This window comes from Hyperolius riggenbachi, chromosome 10 (assembly GCF_040937935.1).
Source record: "Hyperolius riggenbachi isolate aHypRig1 chromosome 10, aHypRig1.pri, whole genome shotgun sequence".
NCBI classification, from domain to species: Eukaryota; Metazoa; Chordata; class Amphibia; order Anura; family Hyperoliidae; genus Hyperolius; species Hyperolius riggenbachi.
The window spans coordinates 259901167-259923390 of NC_090655.1; the positions used below are offsets into that span (position 1 = coordinate 259901167).

The following is a 22224-nucleotide window of genomic DNA, read 5'->3' on the forward strand; positions in this document are numbered from 1 at the left end:
AGTATGGCACAACTGTACACTTACCAAGACAAGGCCATCCACCTAAACTCATAGGCTGAACAAGGAGAGAGCTGATCAGAAATGCAGTCAAGAGGCCCATGGTTACTCTGGATGAGGTGCAGAGATCTACAGCTCAGGTGGGGGAATCTGTCTATAGGACAACTATTAGTCATGCACAGTACATAGTTGGCCTTTATGGAAGAGTGGCAAGAAGAAAGGCATTGTTAACAGAAAGCCTAAGAAGTCCCATTTGCAGTTTGCTACAAGCCATGTGGGGGACTCGGCAACCATGTGGAAGAACATGCTCTGGTCAGATGAGACCAAAATGGAACTTTTTGGCCAAAATGCAAAACGCTTTGTGTGGCAGAAAAGGAACACTGCACATCACTCTGAACACACCATCCCCACTGTCAAATATGGTGGTGGCAGCATCATGCTCTGGGGGTGCTTCTCTTCAGCAGGGACAGGGAAGCTGGTCAGAGTTGATGGGAAGATGGATGGAGCCAAATGCAGGGCAAACATGGCAGAAAACCTCTTGGAGACTGCAAAAGACTTGAGACTGGGGCAGAGTTTCACATTCCAGCAGGACAATGACCCTAAACATAAAGCCAGGGCAACAATGGAATGGTTTAAAACAAAACATATCTATGTGTTAGAATGGCCCAGTCAAAGTCCATCTGTGGCAAGATCTGAAAACTTCTGTTCACAAACGCTGTCCATCTAATCTGACTGAGCTGGAGCTGTTTTGCAAAGAAGAATGGGCGAGGATTTCAGTCTCTAGATGTGCAAAGCTGGTAGAGACATACCCTAAAAGACTGGCAGCTGTAATTGCAGCAAAAGGCGGTTCTACAAAGTATTGACTCAGGGGGGCTGAATAATTACGCACACCCCACTTTGCAGTTATTTATTTGTAAAAAAGGTTTGGAATCATGTATGATTTTCTATTCACTTCTCACATGTACACCACTTTGTATTGGTCTTTCACGTGGAATTCCAATAAAATTGATGCATGTTTGTGGCAGTAATGTGACAAAATGTGGAAAACTGTATATTTACATAAATGTTCAGTCCTGAAAGGGGGACAAATAATGAGACGGGACAGAGGGAACTGGTTCCAAAAGAGGGACTGTCCCTCTTAAAAAAGGACAGCTGGGAGCTATGAGCAAGGCAGCTGGATAGCCCACAGTGGTTGTTGGGTCGGGGCAGCAGCAGAGGGTTCCAAGGACGTGGTGAGTCGCCGGATCTGGAGTGCTGCGGTGCTGAAGTCTGGAGTGCACAGATCTGCACAACAGCACACTGACGTGGGGAGCAGGGGGAGATCAAAAGAGGGTAGTTGCATACCTCTTATATTTTTGAGATAAGAAAGATGGACACTTGCTGCACCCCCAACCACAACCCCGTTACATCCCTAGTCACGCATACCATAAAGATTTCTGTTTCATTATGTTTAGAAAAATATGATGTTTATAATTCACACCACACTGGTCCTTTCTATGCTGGTTCATTTTTCTTCATATTAACATTTTAAAATGTGAAATATATCAATTTAAAGGATGGGAATAAAGTTTAGAGTCAATTAAACGCATGCTTTAATAGAGAAATACATATATTTACATAGATCTGTACATTAGACCTGAAAAAGGAACAAATGAGGAAGAAAGAGGGACAGGGTACCAAAGAGGGACTGTCCCACCAAAAGAGAGACAGTTGGGAGCTATGTAGTTGGGTAGGGCGATTGGGGGGCGGTAATGGGCCCAAAAAAAGAGAAAGGGCCAGAGTCCTGTGGCTGTCATGAATGGGGCCAACCTGCTCAAGCTTGTCCTGCAAATATCTGTTCCACAACACGAGGCTGCAGTTAGCCTATTCACCACAAGAGGGAGAATTCCTCTCTTCCAGGTGGAACGCACAGAAAGGAGAATATGAAGCCAAAGACAGGAAGTGATGCTATACAGGAAGGACGGGGGAGAGGAGGAGACGTTGTTGGAAGAGGTAATCTGTTGGAAGAGGTAATCGTTTGATTGTTATTATATATTGAGCAGAGCAGAGGTTGGGGTGGACATACATTGTTACACAGTAGGTCATAGAATACCTGTCACTATCCTGATCATCCCCCTTGAAGTAATTGCCATACCAGAGACTTTTATATGACTGCTGTGACTTGTTTGCCAGTTTTCTAGTGCCCCTGTTCCGACCTGATAACCTACAATTTGCCTACATCCACTATCAAACGTATACCAGGAGGGTTGGGGTTATGTGCCATAGATTATGGCTGGCATCTCACCTTCCTAGTAATAATTCAGTCACATCACAGAGACAAGAGAAGATGTATATGGAATATAGCCATGTCAACACGGCCAAAACAGTGGAGATGGTCATTGATTTCAAGAAGCATGCCAGCAAGCATCCCTCCCCCGATATACATTGAGGGCGCTGAGGTCGCTAGGGTTCCCAGTGTCCGCCTTCTGGGAACAACCATCTCTGATGACCTGACCTGGAGGGCAAACACTACCGCAACCCAGAGGAAAGCGCAACAAAGACTCTTCTTCCTTCGCCAACTAAAGAAGTTCGGCATGGCCCATGAACTTCTGAGGTCCTTCTACTCAGCTACAATCGAGTCGGTCCTCTGCTCATCCATTCTGGTCTGGTTTGCTAGCTGCACCGCCAGCGACAGATATAATCTCCAGAGGGTCATCAGCTCAGCGGAGAGGATTATCGGAAAACCCCTCCCCCCTCTAGATCTCATCTATAACACCAGACTGCGTAATAGAGCACTGAAAATTGTGGGCGACCCCTCTCGTCCTGGTCACAGGTCTTTCAGCCGACTCAAACTGGGCCGGAGGTTTCGGTCCATCCCTGTTAAGACCACCAGGCGCATGAACACTTTTTTTCCCACAGCCGTTAGACTCTTGAACTCTTCCCACCCCTCTAACCCCCCCACCCTGCTGCCATCTACGGCCTAAGACCTGACTTTGGCTGCGGCCGCTCTTGCTTGCTTACTGCTGGCCTAGTTGCACTAGTTTCACTACCTTCTGCTACACACTGTAACTCCTGATGGAACTGTAACTGCGCTACTGCAAATGTTGTATTACTCCTGTTCTGTTGTATCGCTCGTGTTCTGTTGTACTTCTCTGCATTATTTTGTTGTTGTTGTATTATTACTATCTCTGTGTTATTACTAACTCTGCGTTACTACTATCTCTGTGCCAATCAATGTGCCAAACCCAATTCCGGGCACGGTCCAACCGTGCTTGGCGAAATAAATTCTGATTTTGATGTCCCCCCAGTGCTGGCATCTCACCTTCCTAGTAATAATTCAGTCACATCACAGAGACAAGAGAAGATGTATATGGAATATAGCCATGTCCCTCCAGTGCCGGCATCTCACCTTCCTAGTAATAATTCGGTCACATCACAGAGACAAGAGACGATGTATATGGAATATAGCCATGTCCCTCCAGTGCTGGCATCTCACCTTCCTAGTAATAATTCAGTCACATCACAGAGACAAGAGAAGATGTATATGGAATATAGCCATGTCCCTCCAGTGCTGGCATCTCACCTTCCTAGTAATAATTCAGTCACATCAGAGACAAGAGAAGATGTATATGGAATATAGCCATGTCCCTCCAGTGCTGGCATCTCACCTTCCTAGTAATAATTCAGTCACATCACAGAGACAAGAGAAGATGTATATGGAATATAGCCATGTCCCTGCAGTGCTGGCATCTCACCTTCCTAGTAATAATTCACATCACAGAGACAAGAGAAGATGTATATGGAATATAGCCATGTCCCTCCAGTGCCGGCTGCTCACCTTCCTAGTAATAATTCAGTCACATCACAGAGACAAGAGAAGATGTATATGGAATATAGCCATGTCCCTCCAGTGCTGGCATCTCACCTTCCTAGTAATAATTCACATCACAGAGACAAGAGAAGATGTATATGGAATATAGCCATGGCCCTCCAGTGCTGGCATCTTACCTTCCTAGTAATAATTCAGTCACATCACAGAGACAAGAGAAGATGTATATGGAATATAGCCATGTACCTCCAGTGCTGGCATCTCACCTTCCTAGTAATAATTCACATCACAGAGACAAGAGAAGATGTATATGGAATATAGTCATGTCCCTGCAGTGCTGGCATCTCACGTTCCTAGTAATAATTCACATCACAGAGACAAGAGAAGATGTATATGGAATATAGCCATGTCCCTCCAGTGCTGGCATCTCACCTTCCTAGTAATAATTCAGTCACATCACAGAGACAGGAGAAGATGTATATGGAATATAGCCATGTCCCTCCAGTGCTGGCATCTCACCTTCCTAGTAATAATTCACATCACAGAGACAAGAGAAGATGTATATGGAATATAGCCATGTCCCTCCAGTGCCGGCATCTCACCTTCCTAGTAATAATTCACATCACAGAGACAAGAGAAGATGTATATGGAATATAGCCATGTCCCTCCAGTGCTGGCATCTCACCTTCCTAGTAATAATTCACATCACAGAGACAAGAGAAGATGTACATGGAATATAGCCATGTCCCTCCAGTGCCGGCATCTTACCTTCCTAGTAATAATTCAGTCACATCACAGAGACAAGAGGAGATGTATATGGAATATAGCAATGTCCCTCTAGTGCCGGCATCTCACCTTCCTAGTAATAATTCAGTCACATCACAGAGACAAGAGGAGATGTATATGGAATATAGCCATGTCCCCCAGTGCTGGTATCTCACCTTCCTAGTAATAATTCAGTCACATCACAGAGACAAGAGAAGATGTATATGGAATATAGCCATGTCCCCCCAGTGCTGGCATCTCACCTTCCTAGTAATAATTCAGTCACATCACAGAGACAAGAGGAGATGTATATGTAATATAGCCATGTCCCCCCAGTGCCGGCATCTCACCTTCCTAGTAATAATTCAGTCACATCACAGAGACAAGAGAAGAGGTATATGGAATATAGCCATGACCCTCCAGTGCTGGCATCTCACCTTCCTAGTAATAATTCAGTCACATCACAGAGACAAGAGAAGATGTATATGGAATATAGCCATGTCCCCCCAGTGCCAGGATCTCACCTTCCTAGTAATAATTCACATCACAGAGACAAGAGAAGATGTATATGGAATATAGCCATGTCCCCCCAGTGCCGGCATCTCACCTTCCTAGTAATAATTCACATCACAGAGACAAGAGAAGAGGTATATGGAATATAGCCATGTCCCTCCAGTGCCGGCATCTCACCTTCCTAGTAATAATTCACATCACAGAGACAGGAGAAGATGTATATGAGATATAGCCATGCCCCTCCAGTGCTGACATTTCTTCCTTCTGTCCCTAGTAGTGCCATATTATTATTAATTGGATTTATATAGCGCCAACATAATATGCAGCACTGTACAATAAATTAGGTTTACAGACATTGCAAAGGACTAAAACCAAGAAAAAACACTGCTGGTTGGCAATATATAGTTACCAATCTCATGCACACCCCCTCTGTGCATCCCAGTAGAATCTTGGGGGTGTTCTCCCTATACAGTCAATATCAGTGGGCAATAAGCCAGTCAATTGCTCTCAAATGTTAATAGAGTCAATGTTACTAGTGCATAAAACGTCCTAATCCCAGATTCATCAGCACTATTTAGTTCCACCAGGTGCTGTTTCTTTACTCCCAAGGGTGTATATAGACCAGTAGTGTATTGCCCCCCCCCCCCCCCCCCCCCCCCCGACAGAGGCTAACTCACCATTTGGTTGGACTCAGCCAGTCAGATGGCGCTTTGAGGGCACTTTTGGCGGCCCTCAGCCTTCATCGATCACAGAACCTCTCGTCCCCCAACATGCCAGCAATCTGGAGCGATGGGCACTCCCACAGTAGACTTACGCAAGTCAATTGGATCAGCAAAATTTACTTTATTCACAGCTCCAACAAATTGCAACACGTTTCACGGGTCTATGCCCGCTTCGTCAGGCTATACAGCAAGGGTCTCAAACTCGCGGGCCATTTGCGGCCCTCGATACAATATTTTGTGGCCCTTGCCGGCAAAAGCTTCCTTATAGTTCGCTTCAGTGCTCCCAAGTAATTCGCCGCATCCCTGCCGCTAAACGATCCAAATTGCCCGGGGGGCAATCCGCAGGCATTTCCTGGAAGGGGCAGAGCTTTCAGCTTTAGCTCTGCCCCTCCTGACGTCAATCGCCGCACGGATCGCCGCCTCTCCCCGCCCCTCTCTGTGAAGGAAGAGTGAGAGGGGCGGGCAGAGGCGGCGATGCGCCGCGATTGTGAAACTCCTTATGCGGCCCAGCCTCATCCTGACTTTGCCTCCTGCGGCCCCCAGGTAAATTGAGTTTGAGACCCCTGCTATACAGGGAGCAGTTCTGCCTGTCTGTCATTTTCTTCCCTGCTTTCTATTTGGTTCTATCCCCATCCATCCTTTCTCCCTCACAGGCTGCTTCCAGCATCTCCTGGCTGGGGCAGTCTTATGGTTTGGTAACGCGGGTTCTCTGCTTTCTGCAGTGGCAGGACAGTGTGGATTGGTGGGGAGTGTTCACTGCCACTGCAGAAAGCAGAGAACCGGCGTTACCAAACCATAAGACTGCCCCAGCCAGGAGATGCTGGAAGCAGCAAAGTCCAGCAAACACAGCTCAAAAGGCTCTAGGCTACATGCAATTAGATGTGAAGTAATAAAATATGATTGTAGAGGGTGGTACTAATGGAGTCCAAGGACCTTCCAAAGGAGACAAAAAACAAGACAGGGACACCGGGAGCCCCTGATAGTGTAGCATGTTGAGGGTATGGGACACTCAACGACAGTATGTGCAGAATACTCACAAGAATAGGCTGCAAGACCAGCAACCACAGTGTAACGGCTGGTGAGGAAAGCAACCACAGTGTAACGGCTTGTGAGGAAAGCAACCACAGTGTAATGGGTGGTGAGGAAAGCAACCACAGTGTAATGGCTGGTGAGGAAAGCAACCACAGTGTAATGGCTGGTGAGGAAAGCAACCACAGTGTAATGGCTGGTGAGGAAAGGAACCACAGTGTAATGGCTGGTGAGGAAAGCAACCACAGTGTAATGGCTGGTGAGGAAAGCAACCACAGTGTAATGGCTGGTGAGGAAAGCAACCACAGTGTAATAGCTGGTGAGGAAAGCCCGTCCTCACTGGCAACCACAGTGTAACTGCTGGTGAGGAAGGCAACCACAGTGTAATGGCTGGTGAGGAAAGCAACCACAGTGTAATGGCTGGTGAGGAAAGCAACCACAGTGTAATGGCTGGTGAGGAAAGCAACCACAGTGTAATAGCTGGTGAGGAAAGCAACCACAGTGTAACGGCTGGTAAGAAAAGCAACCACAGTGTAATGGCTGGTGAGGAAAGCAACCACAGTGTAATGGCTGGTGAGGAAAGCAACCACAGTGTAATGGCTGGTGAGGAAAGCTACCACAGTGTAATGGCTGGTGAGGAAAGCAACCAGAGTGTAATGGCTGGTGAGGAAAGCAACCAGAGTGTAATGGCTGGTGAGGAAAGCAACCACAGTGTAACGGCTGCTGAGGAAAGCCCGCCCTCACTCAGGTTCTTTAGTCTTTGTTAATGTAGGTTGCTCTCCAGGAAAAGAAAAAGGGGTGTGAGGGTTCCAAGGAACCGACATACACAGTCACATATTTTTATGTTCGTCTATTTTGCATACTGAGGAGTGCCAATGTTTTTTATTGTTTCAGACACTTTTGTATTTTGATCTGAGGAAGCGGACTGTGATCCGCGAAATGCGTTATCATTCAAGTGTCTGGTTTATATTAAAAAATAATTATTACTTTTTTTGGGCTACCCCCTACTTTTTAGAGGTAAGCCTATTTATGTATGTTTTATCCAGCTTACATTATCCCTTCCCCACATCACATCTTGGGGCGCCTCCTCCCTCCCAGTAAAATGTAAATGTGTGCTTTGTGTATTTGTACATAGCATTGCACTGTTGTATAGCACCTCCTGATGAAGCCTTTCCAGCATTTTTGTATGAAGGTCAGTATTAGTGCGACTCAGGTGATGAGTGATTAGTCCATTGCACAGGTCCAGACATATACCTGTGCAGCAAGTCAGCCTGTGTGTTATCCTCTGATAGTGTACTACACATATGAGATAGGAGGGGGATAGCAACACCCCACGTTTCTATTCATACAGACATTGTTGTGTGAGTGTGTGCGGGGGGGGATAAGCAAATACCCCCCTTCTGTCTCTTGAGATTTCAGGGTGCACACTATTCCTATGAAGGGCTGTGTATTCATGTACCACCCTCAATCATATTATGATTTTTTTACTAATAAAGTATATCGTAACTTTTTAAGTACTTTTAGTGGGCTAGTCCAATAGGACCCAGTTTGCAAGTGACAAATAGCGCCAGGTACTAACATGATAAAAAAAATTGGTAATTAACAATAACAGAATTCAGCCTTTTTATTATTACATATTTTTGCGGTATTTACCTCTAACATAACTATTTACTAGTTAAAAGGCCCGTTGATTGAATAACAGGTGTAAGGCCTCGGCTGCGACCCTCGAAATGTGCGCATGTTTGTGCTCCTGGGCATGCGCACAACCGAGATGCAGGAAGACACACACATGCCCACCCATCCTCCTTGCTGTTTGAAGTCCGTCTGCATTCCGTGCATGCGTAGCGGGCACAATGTAAGGACACGGGGACACAGGAGGATGCAGCGACAGGGCTATTATTATATAGGATGCACTGTCACTGACATGTTACTGCACTTTTATCACTTTATTTCCACCAAGGTCATTTCAGGGGAGAAACCTTGTGAATGGGAACTTGGTCCTGCTGCAGTCAGTAACTTTCTGACATTTGGTTACCAAATGTGGTAACTCATTGAGTGTTGAGGCCATGGAGGTGGTAAAATTGGTTAATCTAAACTGGATGTATCTAATGGTGGCCGTACATCAGGCGACTTGCTACCGACCATCCGAATCAACAATTGGTGCCACCAATTACATGCCTGATTGAGGATGTGGCCAATTTCACCCTCAAATTGGTTGAATGGTTGGATTTGGACACTGCAAATCCGTTTTGCGATTCTGATTCCAATTTGCAATTCCGATTTTCCCTGAATACAATCAACAGAAAAACGGAGGAAAAAACGCAGCATGCAGTAACGATAAAAAATCGGAATCGGATGTACAAATCGTAATTGCATGGAGTGTGCAGGGAGCCTTAATCAGGCATGCAAGATGTAGGGCTGACATGCTGAATCGGGTGTGTGGCGGTAATGGTGTGACATTGGGGTGTCGGGAATGTGCAGGAGACCACAGCTTATGGGATATTATCAACCCCAGCAAATGTTCTTTTCTGTGCTCTGTTTATTACTGCTAATATCTTACGGCTATAATCTGTTATCCTTTTCAGAAGTAAGATCTGAGCTCAAACAAGAGACGTATGTGAAGAGTGATCAGCAGTCTATGGAGAAGGGTAACATGATGAGGACAATTAAAGAGGAAGAAGAAGAGAAGTATTTAAGGAGTGATCAGCAGTCTATGGAGGAGGGTGACATGATGGGGACAAGTAAAGAGGAAGAAGAAGAGACGTATGTGAGGAGTGATCAGCAGTGTATGGAGAAGGATATTATGAAGGTGACAATTAAAGAGGAAGAAGAAGAGACCTATGTGAGGAGTGATCAACAGTCTATGGAGGAGGGTGACATGAGTACATATAAAGCGGAAGAAGAAGAGACCTATGTGAGGAATGATCAGAAATCTATGGAGAAGGGTGACATGATGGGGACATATAAAGAGGAAGAAGAAGAGACGTATGTGAGGTGTGATCAGCAGTCTATGGAGGAGGGTATTATGAAGGTGACAATTAAAGAGGAAGCTGAAGAGACATATGTGAGGAGTGATCAGCAGTCTGCAGAGGAGGGTGTGATGATGGTGACAAAGAAAGAGAAAAAAACACTTTCAGGGGGCAGAACAGGTGAGTAATCAATATTGAATATGTTTTTAGTTATGACTGTGTCACTGCTCACAGACTGGCCATATTAGGAGTTATAATGCAAGGATCAGTGTTGTGCCGGTAAATAGTAAATTCAACAGCAGCTAATTTAAAAATGGTAGTAGCACCCTCTCCCATAAAAATACAATATTGTAATAATCCAAAAAAGTGCTAAGTGCATAAATACCATTATGTAACAAATTATCCAAATAAAATAAAGTGTGGTCCAGAGAATTTGCTTTTTATCCTCCCATGTGAGAATATGAAGTGTGCAATAACAGTAAATTCATAAATAGACAATAGTAGATATATCGGTACACACCTACAGTCACTGGCACATTCAGACTACAACCACCTCCACTCACTGCAGTGATAAAATGAACTGGGAGGGTGCTGAAGAAGTGTCCAAAAACAGCAAATGGTAAAAAGCAAAAATTTTAAAGCAAAAATATGCAATTAACCTACTAATAAACAACATTATGCAATTAGCCTGATAATGAACTCTGCAGGCTTCTTTGAAAGAATCATCAACCATTAAAGAGAACCTGTAACTAAGGTAAGAACCTGTAACCGAGGTAAGTACACCCTGGGGTGTACTTACCTCGGGAGGGGGAAGCCTCAGGGTCCCAATGAGGCTTCCCCCACTCCTGTAGCTGCAGGCAATCCAGCGCTGGCTCCCCAGAAGTGTCCCGGAATCCTCCCTCGACAAGCCTGACAAGCGCTGATTTATTTACCTTTCCTGGCTCCAGCGGGGGCGCTGTTGTGGCTCTCCGCACGGAGAAAAATAGCCGCTCTACTGCACAGGCGCAATCGGCTATTTCTGCCTATCCCTGAGCAGAGAGCTGATACTGTGCCTGCGCGGGAGCCGGGAAGGTAAATATTTACATCCCCGCTGTTTGGGGAGCTTTATCGCCGCCGCCGTGGGACCGAAGAGGAGGGGGGAAGCCTCAATAGGATCCGGAGGCTTCCCCCATCCGAGGTGAGTATCCCCCAGGGGAAGTTTTTCTCATTACAGGTTTTCTTTAAAAGTACTTAAAAGTAGTTTAGCAGTTTGTAGTCGTAGCACATTTAGTGCAAATCTTATGCAGGATGATGCAGCTCAGATTGCTTTTCCTTTTGTGCGGGTGAGTCAAAGTCACTAGCTTAAAGTAAGGCAATGAGTGGATATTCACTAATAGAATGTGATGACGTTCAAAGGTAGTTAATACACAGGAATCCTGTTCAGAGAATAGGTAAAAGCAAGACGTTTTCAATCAGGATGATACCATTTATTGGCTAGCTTAAAAGAATAAGCGTAAAGGTGCGTACACACGTCTGATTTTATGCCTGATTGTCGTTCAAATCGGACGTTTGAACTTGTCATTCAAACAATAAGTCGTTCAGACTCCTTGTACACACAGACAACAAAATGTTTGTAATGCTAATTACAGCTAATTTACATGTCGTTTGACTGGTCAATGGACTGGATAGAACAATGGACCAGATCAAATGACTGATCAAACAACTTGTTGTTTGAATGTCTTTAAAGGCACATACACAAGCCATACTTTAGCAAACGACAGGTCCATCAGACCCTACCGCTGGGCGGACGTTCAGCCGACAGTAGGACATGTATACAGTCTAGACACAAATGAGGGGGAATTACACAGGCTAAACTCACTAAATACATACAGGGTGCATTTCTCTCCATTTTCCTTCTGTCCTGTGCAAGAGTTCAGATGCACTTTAATGAAGCCTATACTAATATAGAAAGACATGCAAAAGTGTGCCATGCCTTTATCCCAATAATACAATGCAGTTTGCAACCATAGTCTCAGATTATAGATGCAGCAATTAACTCGATAGAACACTGATCATAAATAAAATTGCACATGAGTCACAATGCTAACAGGTAATATAAAACTTTATTGCACAAATAGGTATAGACATCCACAAACAGCCTCAGATTTGCCGGTAAGCCAGGCCAGGACCTCATACACTAAAACCAATTAAAATTGATGAATTACGTCTGCCACCAGCTTTATATTCAAGTGTAACTGTCGGGCATAAAATCAAAAATCATTTCTTCATTTTAATCTGGTAAACAAGTAATAAGGATGCAAACCTGGCAATCCAACAGTTAAAATCACTATCACTTTTTTTGTTGATAAATGATCATTCCCCAGTGTACTTGACTCTTATTTGGTACACAAAAAGGAAGTTGCAGGGCATTCTGGGTTGCCTTTTTTTGCTTCATTATTTCCCCTCAGACTTAACTAATGCAGCCTGATTGGTTGAAGCCTCTTTCCCTCCGGTTTTCCCCTCCCACACCTCTGTTCCTCTCTGATTGGCCAATATTTCTCAATGTAGTTTCTACTGCAGAGCTGGGAGGGAGTGTGTGAAGACTGGGAGGGGGGCAGGCCATGATACACAGACAAAGTAAGGGAGGAAATAATGTCAGGATTGGCTTCAAGATAGAGTCAAAATGGAGAATCCTAAGAAGGATTTTCTCTTTTTTTTTTTTTTTTTTACTATTGAAAAATCACTAAAATCAAAATGTGGACAGTGCAATACATGTTATGTAAGTAAAGCACGTATTTATCTACTTATATATGTGTTTGTTTGTTTTTCTGAGATAGTATTGCTGACAGCTCCTCTTTCAATTGTCTCCCAGCAAACACTTAAAGGGAACCTGAAGTGAGGAAAATTAATTAAAATAAACACATGATGGAGCTGCAAGTGAATATTACATACTAACCTCACCATCAGTTCCTCTCAGAAGCTCACCATTTTCTTCTTACAGTGATCCCCTCCAGTTCTGACAATATTTTGTCAGAACTGAAATATACCAGTTGCTGTCAGTTATATATCAGCAGCTGTCAGTTACAACTGAATGTGCAAGGTAATGTCCATGTTTCCCTATGTCTCAAGTGGGTGATATGACAGTTTAACAGTGTGCTGACCAGGAAGCTGTTAGGGGGTAATGACCATTTTTAAAATGGAGGACGGAGAATTCCATTGATCACAGTGGACAAACGGGATGCAGGAGAGGAGAAAGAGATTGAGTAGTAGACTACACAGGAGGTAAGTAGGACCTGTGTATGGTTATTTTCACTTTTTATTTTCAGTTCAGGTTCTCTTTCATAATGATCTATAATTGGCATGTTTTCCCCATAGGGTTATATTAGCAGCACACTCATGCCTGTGCATTCATACACGCACTCACACTGCCTTATAATATAATACAGCGTTTGGAGGGCCCCTTAAACAATGTTATGGGGAGCAAATCCAGGGAGTTGTTGCCTCATTATGCCATAAGGGAAAGTCAGATGTATGGATCACAGTTCCTTGAGCAGATATTACCTCATGGATCACAGTCCATCTAAGGCTAGACAGGCGCACTGATAGTGAGAGGGGCTGACTGACTCGCTGGTAGACTCACTGCCACTCTGCAGCTTCAGCTCCCTCAATTCACGGGTCTTCACAGTTAGTAATTGGCGGCCAGCATATGTACTTTTCTCCTGCATCTGTGCGTACAGCAATAACCTTCCGGGGCTCACATCACCCTCTTGGATCAGCCACGCTGTTGGCACTGTGATCATGTGGACTAGGTGTGCTGGGATGCTGGTTGGTGCAAACTCCGTCCACCTACATGTTTCACAGCCAATTGGCTGCTTTGTCAGGGCCGTAGCCCTGATCCTTAATAAAGCCCCCCCTCCTCCTGGTACCAGTGGACTGAGCTATCAGGACATTATTTTGTGGAGTATTTGTGCTGTTAGTGTGGAGCGCTGTACTCATTATATAGACTTATCATTGTGTTTATGTAAGTGAGAAGCACACCCAGATAAGCTATGCTGTTATTTCTATACATGAGTGAGGCTGGGACATTCCAGCCATTTATTTCATGTTTGGGAGGTGGGTAGTGCACTAAATGTATTATATTATAACACTACACAATGGTAATAAGAATGTGTAAGGGACACCACACTGCTCTACAAACAGAACACAGATCTCTTGCTATAAGTACATACAGGTCTGTTGTCACAGGAGTAACACATTGCTTCCATTGTCTCATCAAGCTCTGCAACTTACTGCGTTTCCATGTATGGGCAATTCTTTAGGTGTAGGGAGGTCAATGAGGTGCAAATGTCTTACTTGTATGCAAATGTATTACAAATTTGTATGCAACTAATCACATTTGTCAGGAAATGCATTTCATTGGCTGAACTCCAAGCTACTTAAAATTTGCATGCAAGGCAGTTCTTGTCATGTGATTGGCTGCCTGTAATGGGCACAACCTTCTGCAGTTCTCTGTCAGGCTGATAATTAGTGGTGGTCAGTGACATGCCAATAAGGCCTGGGACCCACTAGCAGACCTAATCTAAGCACTTGTGATTATAAAAGCTCTTGCTAATGTAATGCTATAGGTGATATCCCATGTGATGGATGTGATTTTTTTTTTTAATCCCTCATAGCATCACATTAGCAAGAGCTTTACAAATCACAAGTGCTTAGAAAAGTGCTGCCCGTGGGTTCCAGGCCTAATTCTAAAATGGTGCAAATTGTATGCTAATTTTATGCAAAGTTATGCAGCTGCTGCATCTGGTTCATTTCCAAATTGCATAAACTTTGCATCAACTTGGAATTCTCAGCAGCTCACTGACCATCGCTAATAATAATCGTTCTTCCCCTCAGATTTCTTGAACAGGAAGTGATGATGTTTCTATTTGCAGGGTGGAGTCCCGGCATCAGGAACCTCTCAGAGGCTCGTCTCTCTGTATCCACAGACTGTACAACGGATGATGATTTCACTGGACAAGAGTCTACTGCAGATATCCTGGTTACTCCAAATACTCCCCCAGACTCCCCTCACCTGTCTAACCCTGAGGGGCCTCACACCCAGCACAGCTTTCACCCTGCTGGAGGGTCTTATTCTTGTTCCATTTGTGGGAAATGTTTTGTTTCTAAATCAGAGATTGTTCTACATAAGAAAACAACTCACTTTAGAGAGAAGCCTTATGTATGTGCTGAGTGTGGGAAATGTTTTGTACAGATATTACATCTTGTCAGACATGAGAGATCTCACACTGGTGAGAAGCCCTTTTCATGTGCTGAGTGTAGGAAATGTTTTGGTGGGAAATCGGACCTTGTCAAACATGAGAGAACTCATACAGGTGAGAAGCCATATTTATGCACTGAGTGTGGGAAATGTTTTGGTAGGAAATCGCAGCTTGTCATACATGAGAGGTCCCACACTGGTGAGAAGCCCTTTTCATGTGCTGAGTGTGGGAAATGTTTTATTAGGAAATCACAGCTTGTCAGACATAAGAGAACTCATACTGGTGAGAAGCCCTTTTCATGTGCTGTGTGTGGGAAATGTTTTGTTCAAAAACCACAGCTTGTCGTTCATGAGAGATCTCACACTGGTGAGAAGCGCTATTCATGTAGAGTGTGTGGAAAATGTTTTGGATCTAGAACAGGCCATTTATATCATGAGAGATCTCACACTGGTGAGAAGCCCTATTCATGTGCTAAGTGTGGGAAATGTTTTTTTGGGAAATCAAACCTTCTCAGTCATGAGAGAACTCACACCGGTGAGAAGCGATATTCTTGTGCTGAGTGTGGGACATGTTTTGTTCAAAAATCGGATCTTGCCAGACATGAAAGATGTCACACTGGTGAGAAGCCCTTTTCCTGTGCTGAGTGTGGGAAATGTTTTGTTCGGAAATCACATCTTGTCACTCACAAGAGATCTCACACTGGTGAGAAGCCCTATTCATGTAGAGAGTGTGGGAAATGTTTTGTATATAAAGCAGGCCTAATACATCATCAGAGGTCTCACACTGGTGAGAAACCTTATTCATGTGCTGTGTGTGGGAAATGTTTTGGACAGAAAGGATACCTTACTGTTCATGAGAGATCTCACACTGGTGTAAAGCCCTATTCATGTGCTGAGTGTGAGAAATGTTTTGTACGTAAATCAGATCTTGTCAGACATGAGAGATCTCACACTGGTGAGAAGCCCTATGCTTGTGCTGAGTGTGGGAAACATTTTGGGCGTAAATCACAGCTTGTCACACATCTGTGTTGATTGTAGTAACGTCTTGGTTGTAAGTGTTTTTTTTGTTTGTTTGTTTTTTTTACAATATTTCTTTTATTTCTTATACATGAAGTGCACATGGAGACATTTTATCACAGAGACCTTAATAAGTAATTTCATGCTACTCAGTATATTGGTTTGTTAAAGTGTTGAAGTCCCTGAACTGAGATGATTTGATGAGATAAACATGGGCACATATAGTACTAGATATAGTACTAGAGATAATAGACAGAACTTGCGTGAGTTCATGTTTTATATATTTAATGGCAAGTGTTATGGACTAGAGCAATGTATACATTTCAGCCCTCCTCCCATTTGGTAATAACTTTATCACTACTTATCACACTGAAATGTTCTATATCTTGTTTTTTTACCACCAATTAGGATTTCCTTGGGTGGTACATTTCGCTAAGAATTATTTTATTCTAAATGCATTTTAACAGGAATAATAAGGAAAAAAAATGGAAAAAAATCATTATTTCTTAGTTTTTAGCAATGATAGTTTTAAAGTCGATGTATTCCCAGCAAGAGCCGAATTCGGAGTAGTTTTTGGGTACTTGGAGTCAGAGTTGTCCAAAAATGCATCGACTCCGACTTCAAATAAATGTATATTTACTTAGAAGGAAAAATATGATAAAATATTCTATTTCTCAGATAATAGATACATAACTTGAATATACAGTAATAGAAGAGCTTAGTCCACAAAAATGAAATAATAAACAATCCAAAAACAGTTACATTTGCTGCTGCAATAAAGCTGTCACCGTATTTTTAAAGTCAGTTATACAAATATTACTGTGACTGTATATCTGATGTGTACACAGGAATCTTTTATATATAATAAAGAATATCTCTCCTGTAAGAATAAAGCCTGATGTGTAGTCGTGTCACTAATAGGGATGGTCAATGGGATGCAAATAATTCTGTGTTGATGCATGTTTATGCAAATTTTGTATGCAAATGGATGCAGCTTGAAAATGGACCAATCAAATTCCATTGTGTGGAAAGCGTGTTATGTTAACACCCAAATGCACTTGTTTAACCTCTTGAGGACACGGCTGTCCACAGTACAGCGCTGCTGTACTGAACAGAGGCGCTATTCGTGCTACTGACGAGCTACTGTTTGTCCCCTATCTTATTGCCTGATGAAGCGGGCTGTGCCTGCGAAACGCGTTGCATCTTTTGGGGTACCAATAATAAATTTATTTGTTTAATTCAGACAGTATTTTGAGTCTGCTTTCCGGAGGTAAGTCCACCACTGCCTCCCAGCAAATTTTAAAATTTTTATTACCTTTTATCCTGCTGGCGCCTCTGTTCTCTTACTATAATACTGTGTCCACCCCTGGTGGAGGGGTGACCTACCCCTATTTTCCTGATCTACAGAGAGCGACATCTTAATCCTGAGTGAGGACAGGTCTAATCTCCTCACCTGCATCTACAGTGGTTGCCTAAGAGGTAACCCATGTTTGTGAGTATACTCATCTCACACTTACATTTATCCACGGTTTCCAATACATACTACACTATATTGGGCTCTCGGTGTTTCTTATTTAGCAGCGCTGTACATGTAAATAGACGGCGATCACACCGTCTAACAGTCCTCGGAGACTCCGCCCCCCAAGCAGGAGATGCGCGCAGCCTGCGCGTGATCTCCTGCAAAACAGAGCCCCAGGACTTTACGCCAATCGGCGTTAGGCGGTCCTGGGGCTGCCGCCACGCCCATCGGCGTGACGCGGGCGGCAAGAGGTTAAAGTGGATCCGAGATGAAAAGCTAACTATGACAAGTAACTTGTCTATATATCTTATGTAAAGTTTAGATAGTTTACACAGCAATTCTAGCTGCAAACAGCTTCAACAGTTTCATGTTTGTTTATTCCTGTGATACAATGACAGCGGCCATGTTCTGTTTGTCACATTACACACAGGCAAGCTGCAACTGCTTCTCCAGCCCTCAGCTCACTCCCCTCTCCTGCTCCCTCCTCCTCTCCGCCTCTGAAATCTCTGGCTAGTAACACCTCCTTCTGCCCAGACTGAGCTCCCATAAGCCCTTGCTACATGGAGTGCCAATGCACTATGAGCTGTGGGCGTGGCTTGTTTAGTTTATAGGGAATTAGAGTAATAAAACATTAAAAAAAAGTATTTGGCTTGAGGAATGCCTTATAAACTATATGTAAGGAACACAATTATGCAATAAGTAAAAGTTCATCTCGGATCCACTTTAAGCAAATTACAGCTCATATAGGCTGGGTTCACATATGACATAGCGTGAAAGCTTGTGTTGACTGGCATATGCTTTTTGTGTATGTGTGTTTAGTGCGTTTTTGGTTTTTCATGCGTTTTGCATGCATTTTAAAGAGGAACTGTAACGACAAAACGGCCCCTGGGGGGTACACACCTCGGGTGGGGGAAGCCTCAGGATCCTAATGAGGCTTCCCACGCCATCCTGCGTCCCTCGGGGGTCTCGCTGTAGCCCTCCGTACAGCGGTGACGTAATATTTACCTTCCTGGCTCCTGCGCAGGCGCTCTGATGGCTGTCGGCGCCGAAGTAGGCGGAAATACCCGATCGCCGTCGGGTCTGCTCTACTGCGCAGGCGCAAGTTTCCGGCGCCTGCGCAGTAGAGCGGACCCGACGGAGATCGGGTATTTCCGTCTATTTCCGTGCCGAAAGTCGCCACAGCGCCCCCGCTGGAGCCAGCAAAGGTAAATATTGAACTGACAGTCGGCACAGTCGCCGGCTGTTCGGAGGGCTGCAGCGAGACCCCCGTGGGACAGAGGACGGCGTGGGAAGCCTCATTAGGATCCGGAGGCTTCCCCCACCCGAGGTGAGTACCCCCCAGGGGATCTTTTTGTTGTTACAGAGTCTCTTTAATGTGTTTGCAGTTCACATATACAAAACGCATATGTGTTTTGTATTTGTTTTCTTATGACATAGCGTGAAAGCTTGCGTTGTCTGGCATATGCTTTTTGTGTGTGTGTGTTTAGTGCGTTTTTGGTTTTTCATGCGTTTTGCATGCATTTTAATGTGTTTGCAGTTCACATATACAAAACGCATATGCGTTTTGTATTTGTTTTCTTATTGTTTTTATACAAATCAATAGGAAAACAACAGGAAGCGGAAGTACATCATAAAACTTTATTAAAAAAAAAAAAACGCATCAAAAAGGGAAGGAGACAGGCAGCACCTGTTATTGTCTCACTGGTTGTGGACCAGCATACAAGCGCATATTTTTCTCGGGGTTCCCATTGATTGGGCCCCTGGCGCTGATGTCTTGTTTATAACAATAAAACAGAAAATTGTATACTTACCTACAGGTGATTTTCGTTTCCTGTTGACTCCATGGCAGCATTACTACGGGGGTTAGCCCCGCCCCCTAACCCCCACAGGACTGGTGTCCTATAAATCTTTGCTCTGCCCACTTCCTCCTGCTTTCTTTTTACTAGTCTACCAAATCACTGTAACTTAATCAGGGTGGCCTCTCCGTATGCTGCCATGGAGTCAGCAGGAAACGAAAATTACCTGTAGGTAAGTATTACAATTTTCCGTTTTCCTATTGACTCAATGGCAGCATTACTACGGGGACTTAAAGAGAATCTGTACTGTGAAAATATTACATAAATAAAAGTACCAGCCTGTTTGTTGTCTTCTCCTAGCCCCCTCTGTGACATTTTTGCCGATCCCTGCTGCTTTCCTGGTGATAAAATCACTGTTTTATTTATTGTTTTTGGAAACAATGAAGATGGCCGCCAAACAGGAAATACATCATCAGAGCAGGTGCCTGTTTGCTGAAGCTCCTCTCAAATGTGACTTGATTGTTGCAATGTTACTCCCATGTGTTGCCTTAGCTGCTTGTCTGAACTCTGCACTGATCTCTCTCCACTCACAGTTGTTTAACCACTTGCCGACCAGTGCATTTCTGTCTGATCTGTGCTGCGTGGGCTCTCCAGCCCGCAGCACAGATCAGGATTATTCCAGGGCGATCAGACTTACCCCCTTTTTTCCCCACTAGGGGGATGTCCTGCTGGGGGGGTCTGATCGCCGCCGGCTCTCTGCGCTTTGCAGGGGGGGGCTCTTCATATCCGTCCTGCGCATTGTAGGATAGGCTTCAGCCTATCATATGCCGGCGTTCTCCGGCCAATGAGAGGCCGGGGATCGCCGATCTGCCTTACAGAACTGCTGCGCAGCAGCGCCGTATGATGTAAACAGCGGGGATTTCTTCCCCGCGTGTTTACATTTTGCCGGCGAGCCGCGATCGGCGGCTCTCCGGCTGTTCACGGAGACAGCCTCCGTGAACAGACATGGAAAGGCCGCTCGAATGAGCGGCCGTTTCCATGGAAGCCCTCAGAAGGCCAGTTTACGCCAATCGGCGTTAGCTGGTCGTCAAGAGGTTAAAAAGTCTCAGCTCCACGAGCCTTGCAGAGACTCTGGCTGTGAGCAGAGACATTGCCTGTGACTCATACACGCACAGGAGAGCCTGCAGGGGGCGTGCATAGCTTCTCCCTATCACAGCAGAGACAGTGCATTCCTCTTTGTCTCGACAAGGCTTGACAAAGAAAAGAAGATTACATATATTACAGAGACAGTCCAACTAAAAAAGGCTGCAGTAATCCAGACCAGGTTAGAACAGGTATAGGAACTTATAGGATAGAAGAAATAAGGTCGAAAATTTTGTTACAGAGTCTCTTTAACTAGCACAAAAAAGGTACAGAAGGGTGGGTAGTCAACAATAACATCAATAATAATGCTTTCAACACTTTAATCACGTAAAGAAGAACAAACAAACAGAATGTAATAAATCAGTGATTACTCTGGAAGAACAATATCGTTTTCTAGCTATCTTAACTGAGGATAATACTTCTCTTCCGAATTGGACCGTGGATAAAGCTCCTAGATTCACCTTGTAATGTTTAATAAATGTATTTTTCGGAGCCCAATTGGCAGCTGGACATATGGTTTCTGGAAACAGTTTGGATAAGGCCGCCCACGAAGCTGCTATAGATCTTGTAGAGTGCGACGTGATTTCCTGTGGCAGTGCCTTACTCATTGCACTGTAAGCGTGTCTAATCGCCTTCGCCAGCCAGTCTGCTATGGTTCTTGTAGTTGCTGGCTGGCCCTTCTTACAACCACCTGGTATGATAAATAGTCTATCCGTCCTGCGTATTTATTCTGTCCTCTGAATATATACCTTCTTGAAGATCTTGAAGAGGAGCTACGTCTTTCTCCTGAAGCAGGCTCCGCTCTCTGTAGAGTACTGCTAGTTGCGAAGAATAAATAACAGAGAATACATCTCTCAGTAACAAATAAAAAGACTTTCATCTCCGCAAAAATATTAGCAGTCTAGCCCTTACCCATCAGTATGATGCTAAGAATAAAAACAGAAGGATGGTCTTATAGTTGGTGGCTGAAGCATAAGGAACATAACCCAGGTAAAAAGTTATTTACCTTAATGGTCAGTACAATATCCAGGCTTTGGCTGAAGACCTCGCACAGATAGGCAGGGTTGAGTTGAAGCTGTTTCAATAGACGATAAGAACATCGTTGTAGGCAAATGACAGGTACCTGGAACAGTGCTCACCGCAAGACGGTGCACCGCTTACCTATGCCTGATCCAAGAGATGTTTGGCCAAGCAACCTGCTGCCGCGCCGCACTTTCTTAAATGTTCGGCGTTCTTCTTGAGAGTGCGTCTGATGACTTCCGGGTCAGGACATAAAAATGGAGAGACCGAGAGCCCAATATAGTGTAGTATGTCAATAACAATTGAATATAATGAAAAGTGAGATGTGTATACTCACAAACACGGGTTACCAGATAGGCAACCACTGTAAAGACAGGTGAGAAGATTAGACCTGTCCTCACTCAGGGTTAAGAAGTCGCTCTCTGTGGATCGGAAAGAAAGGGGTGGGTCACCCCTCCACCAAGGGTGGACACAGTATAGCAGTAAGAGAACAGAGGCGCCAGCAGGATAAAAATTGATAAAATTTTTAAAATGCGCTTGGAGGAAGCGGTGGACTTACTTCCGGTAAGCAGACATGAAAGACTGTCTGTATGAATACAAATACATTTATTGAAAAGTACCCCAAAGGTGCAACGCGTTTCACAGGCAACACCCGCTTCATCAGGCAATAATGTGGGGACTAACAGAATT

At 44.3% G+C, this 22224-nt stretch overlaps 1 protein-coding gene across 1 annotated transcript; it reads left to right on the plus strand.

Moving 5' to 3' along the window:
- Nucleotides 1-1955: 1955 nt before the first annotated feature.
- LOC137536531 (zinc finger protein 84-like) lies at nt 1956-16842 on the plus strand. The gene is made up of 3 exons (XM_068258747.1): nt 1956-2006; nt 9420-9983; nt 14714-16842. Exons 2-3 carry the CDS (start codon nt 9473-9475, stop codon nt 16069-16071), a joined length of 1869 nt encoding a protein of 622 aa, XP_068114848.1. The 5' UTR covers nt 1956-2006; nt 9420-9472; the 3' UTR covers nt 16072-16842.
- Nucleotides 16843-22224: the final 5382 nt, after the last annotated feature.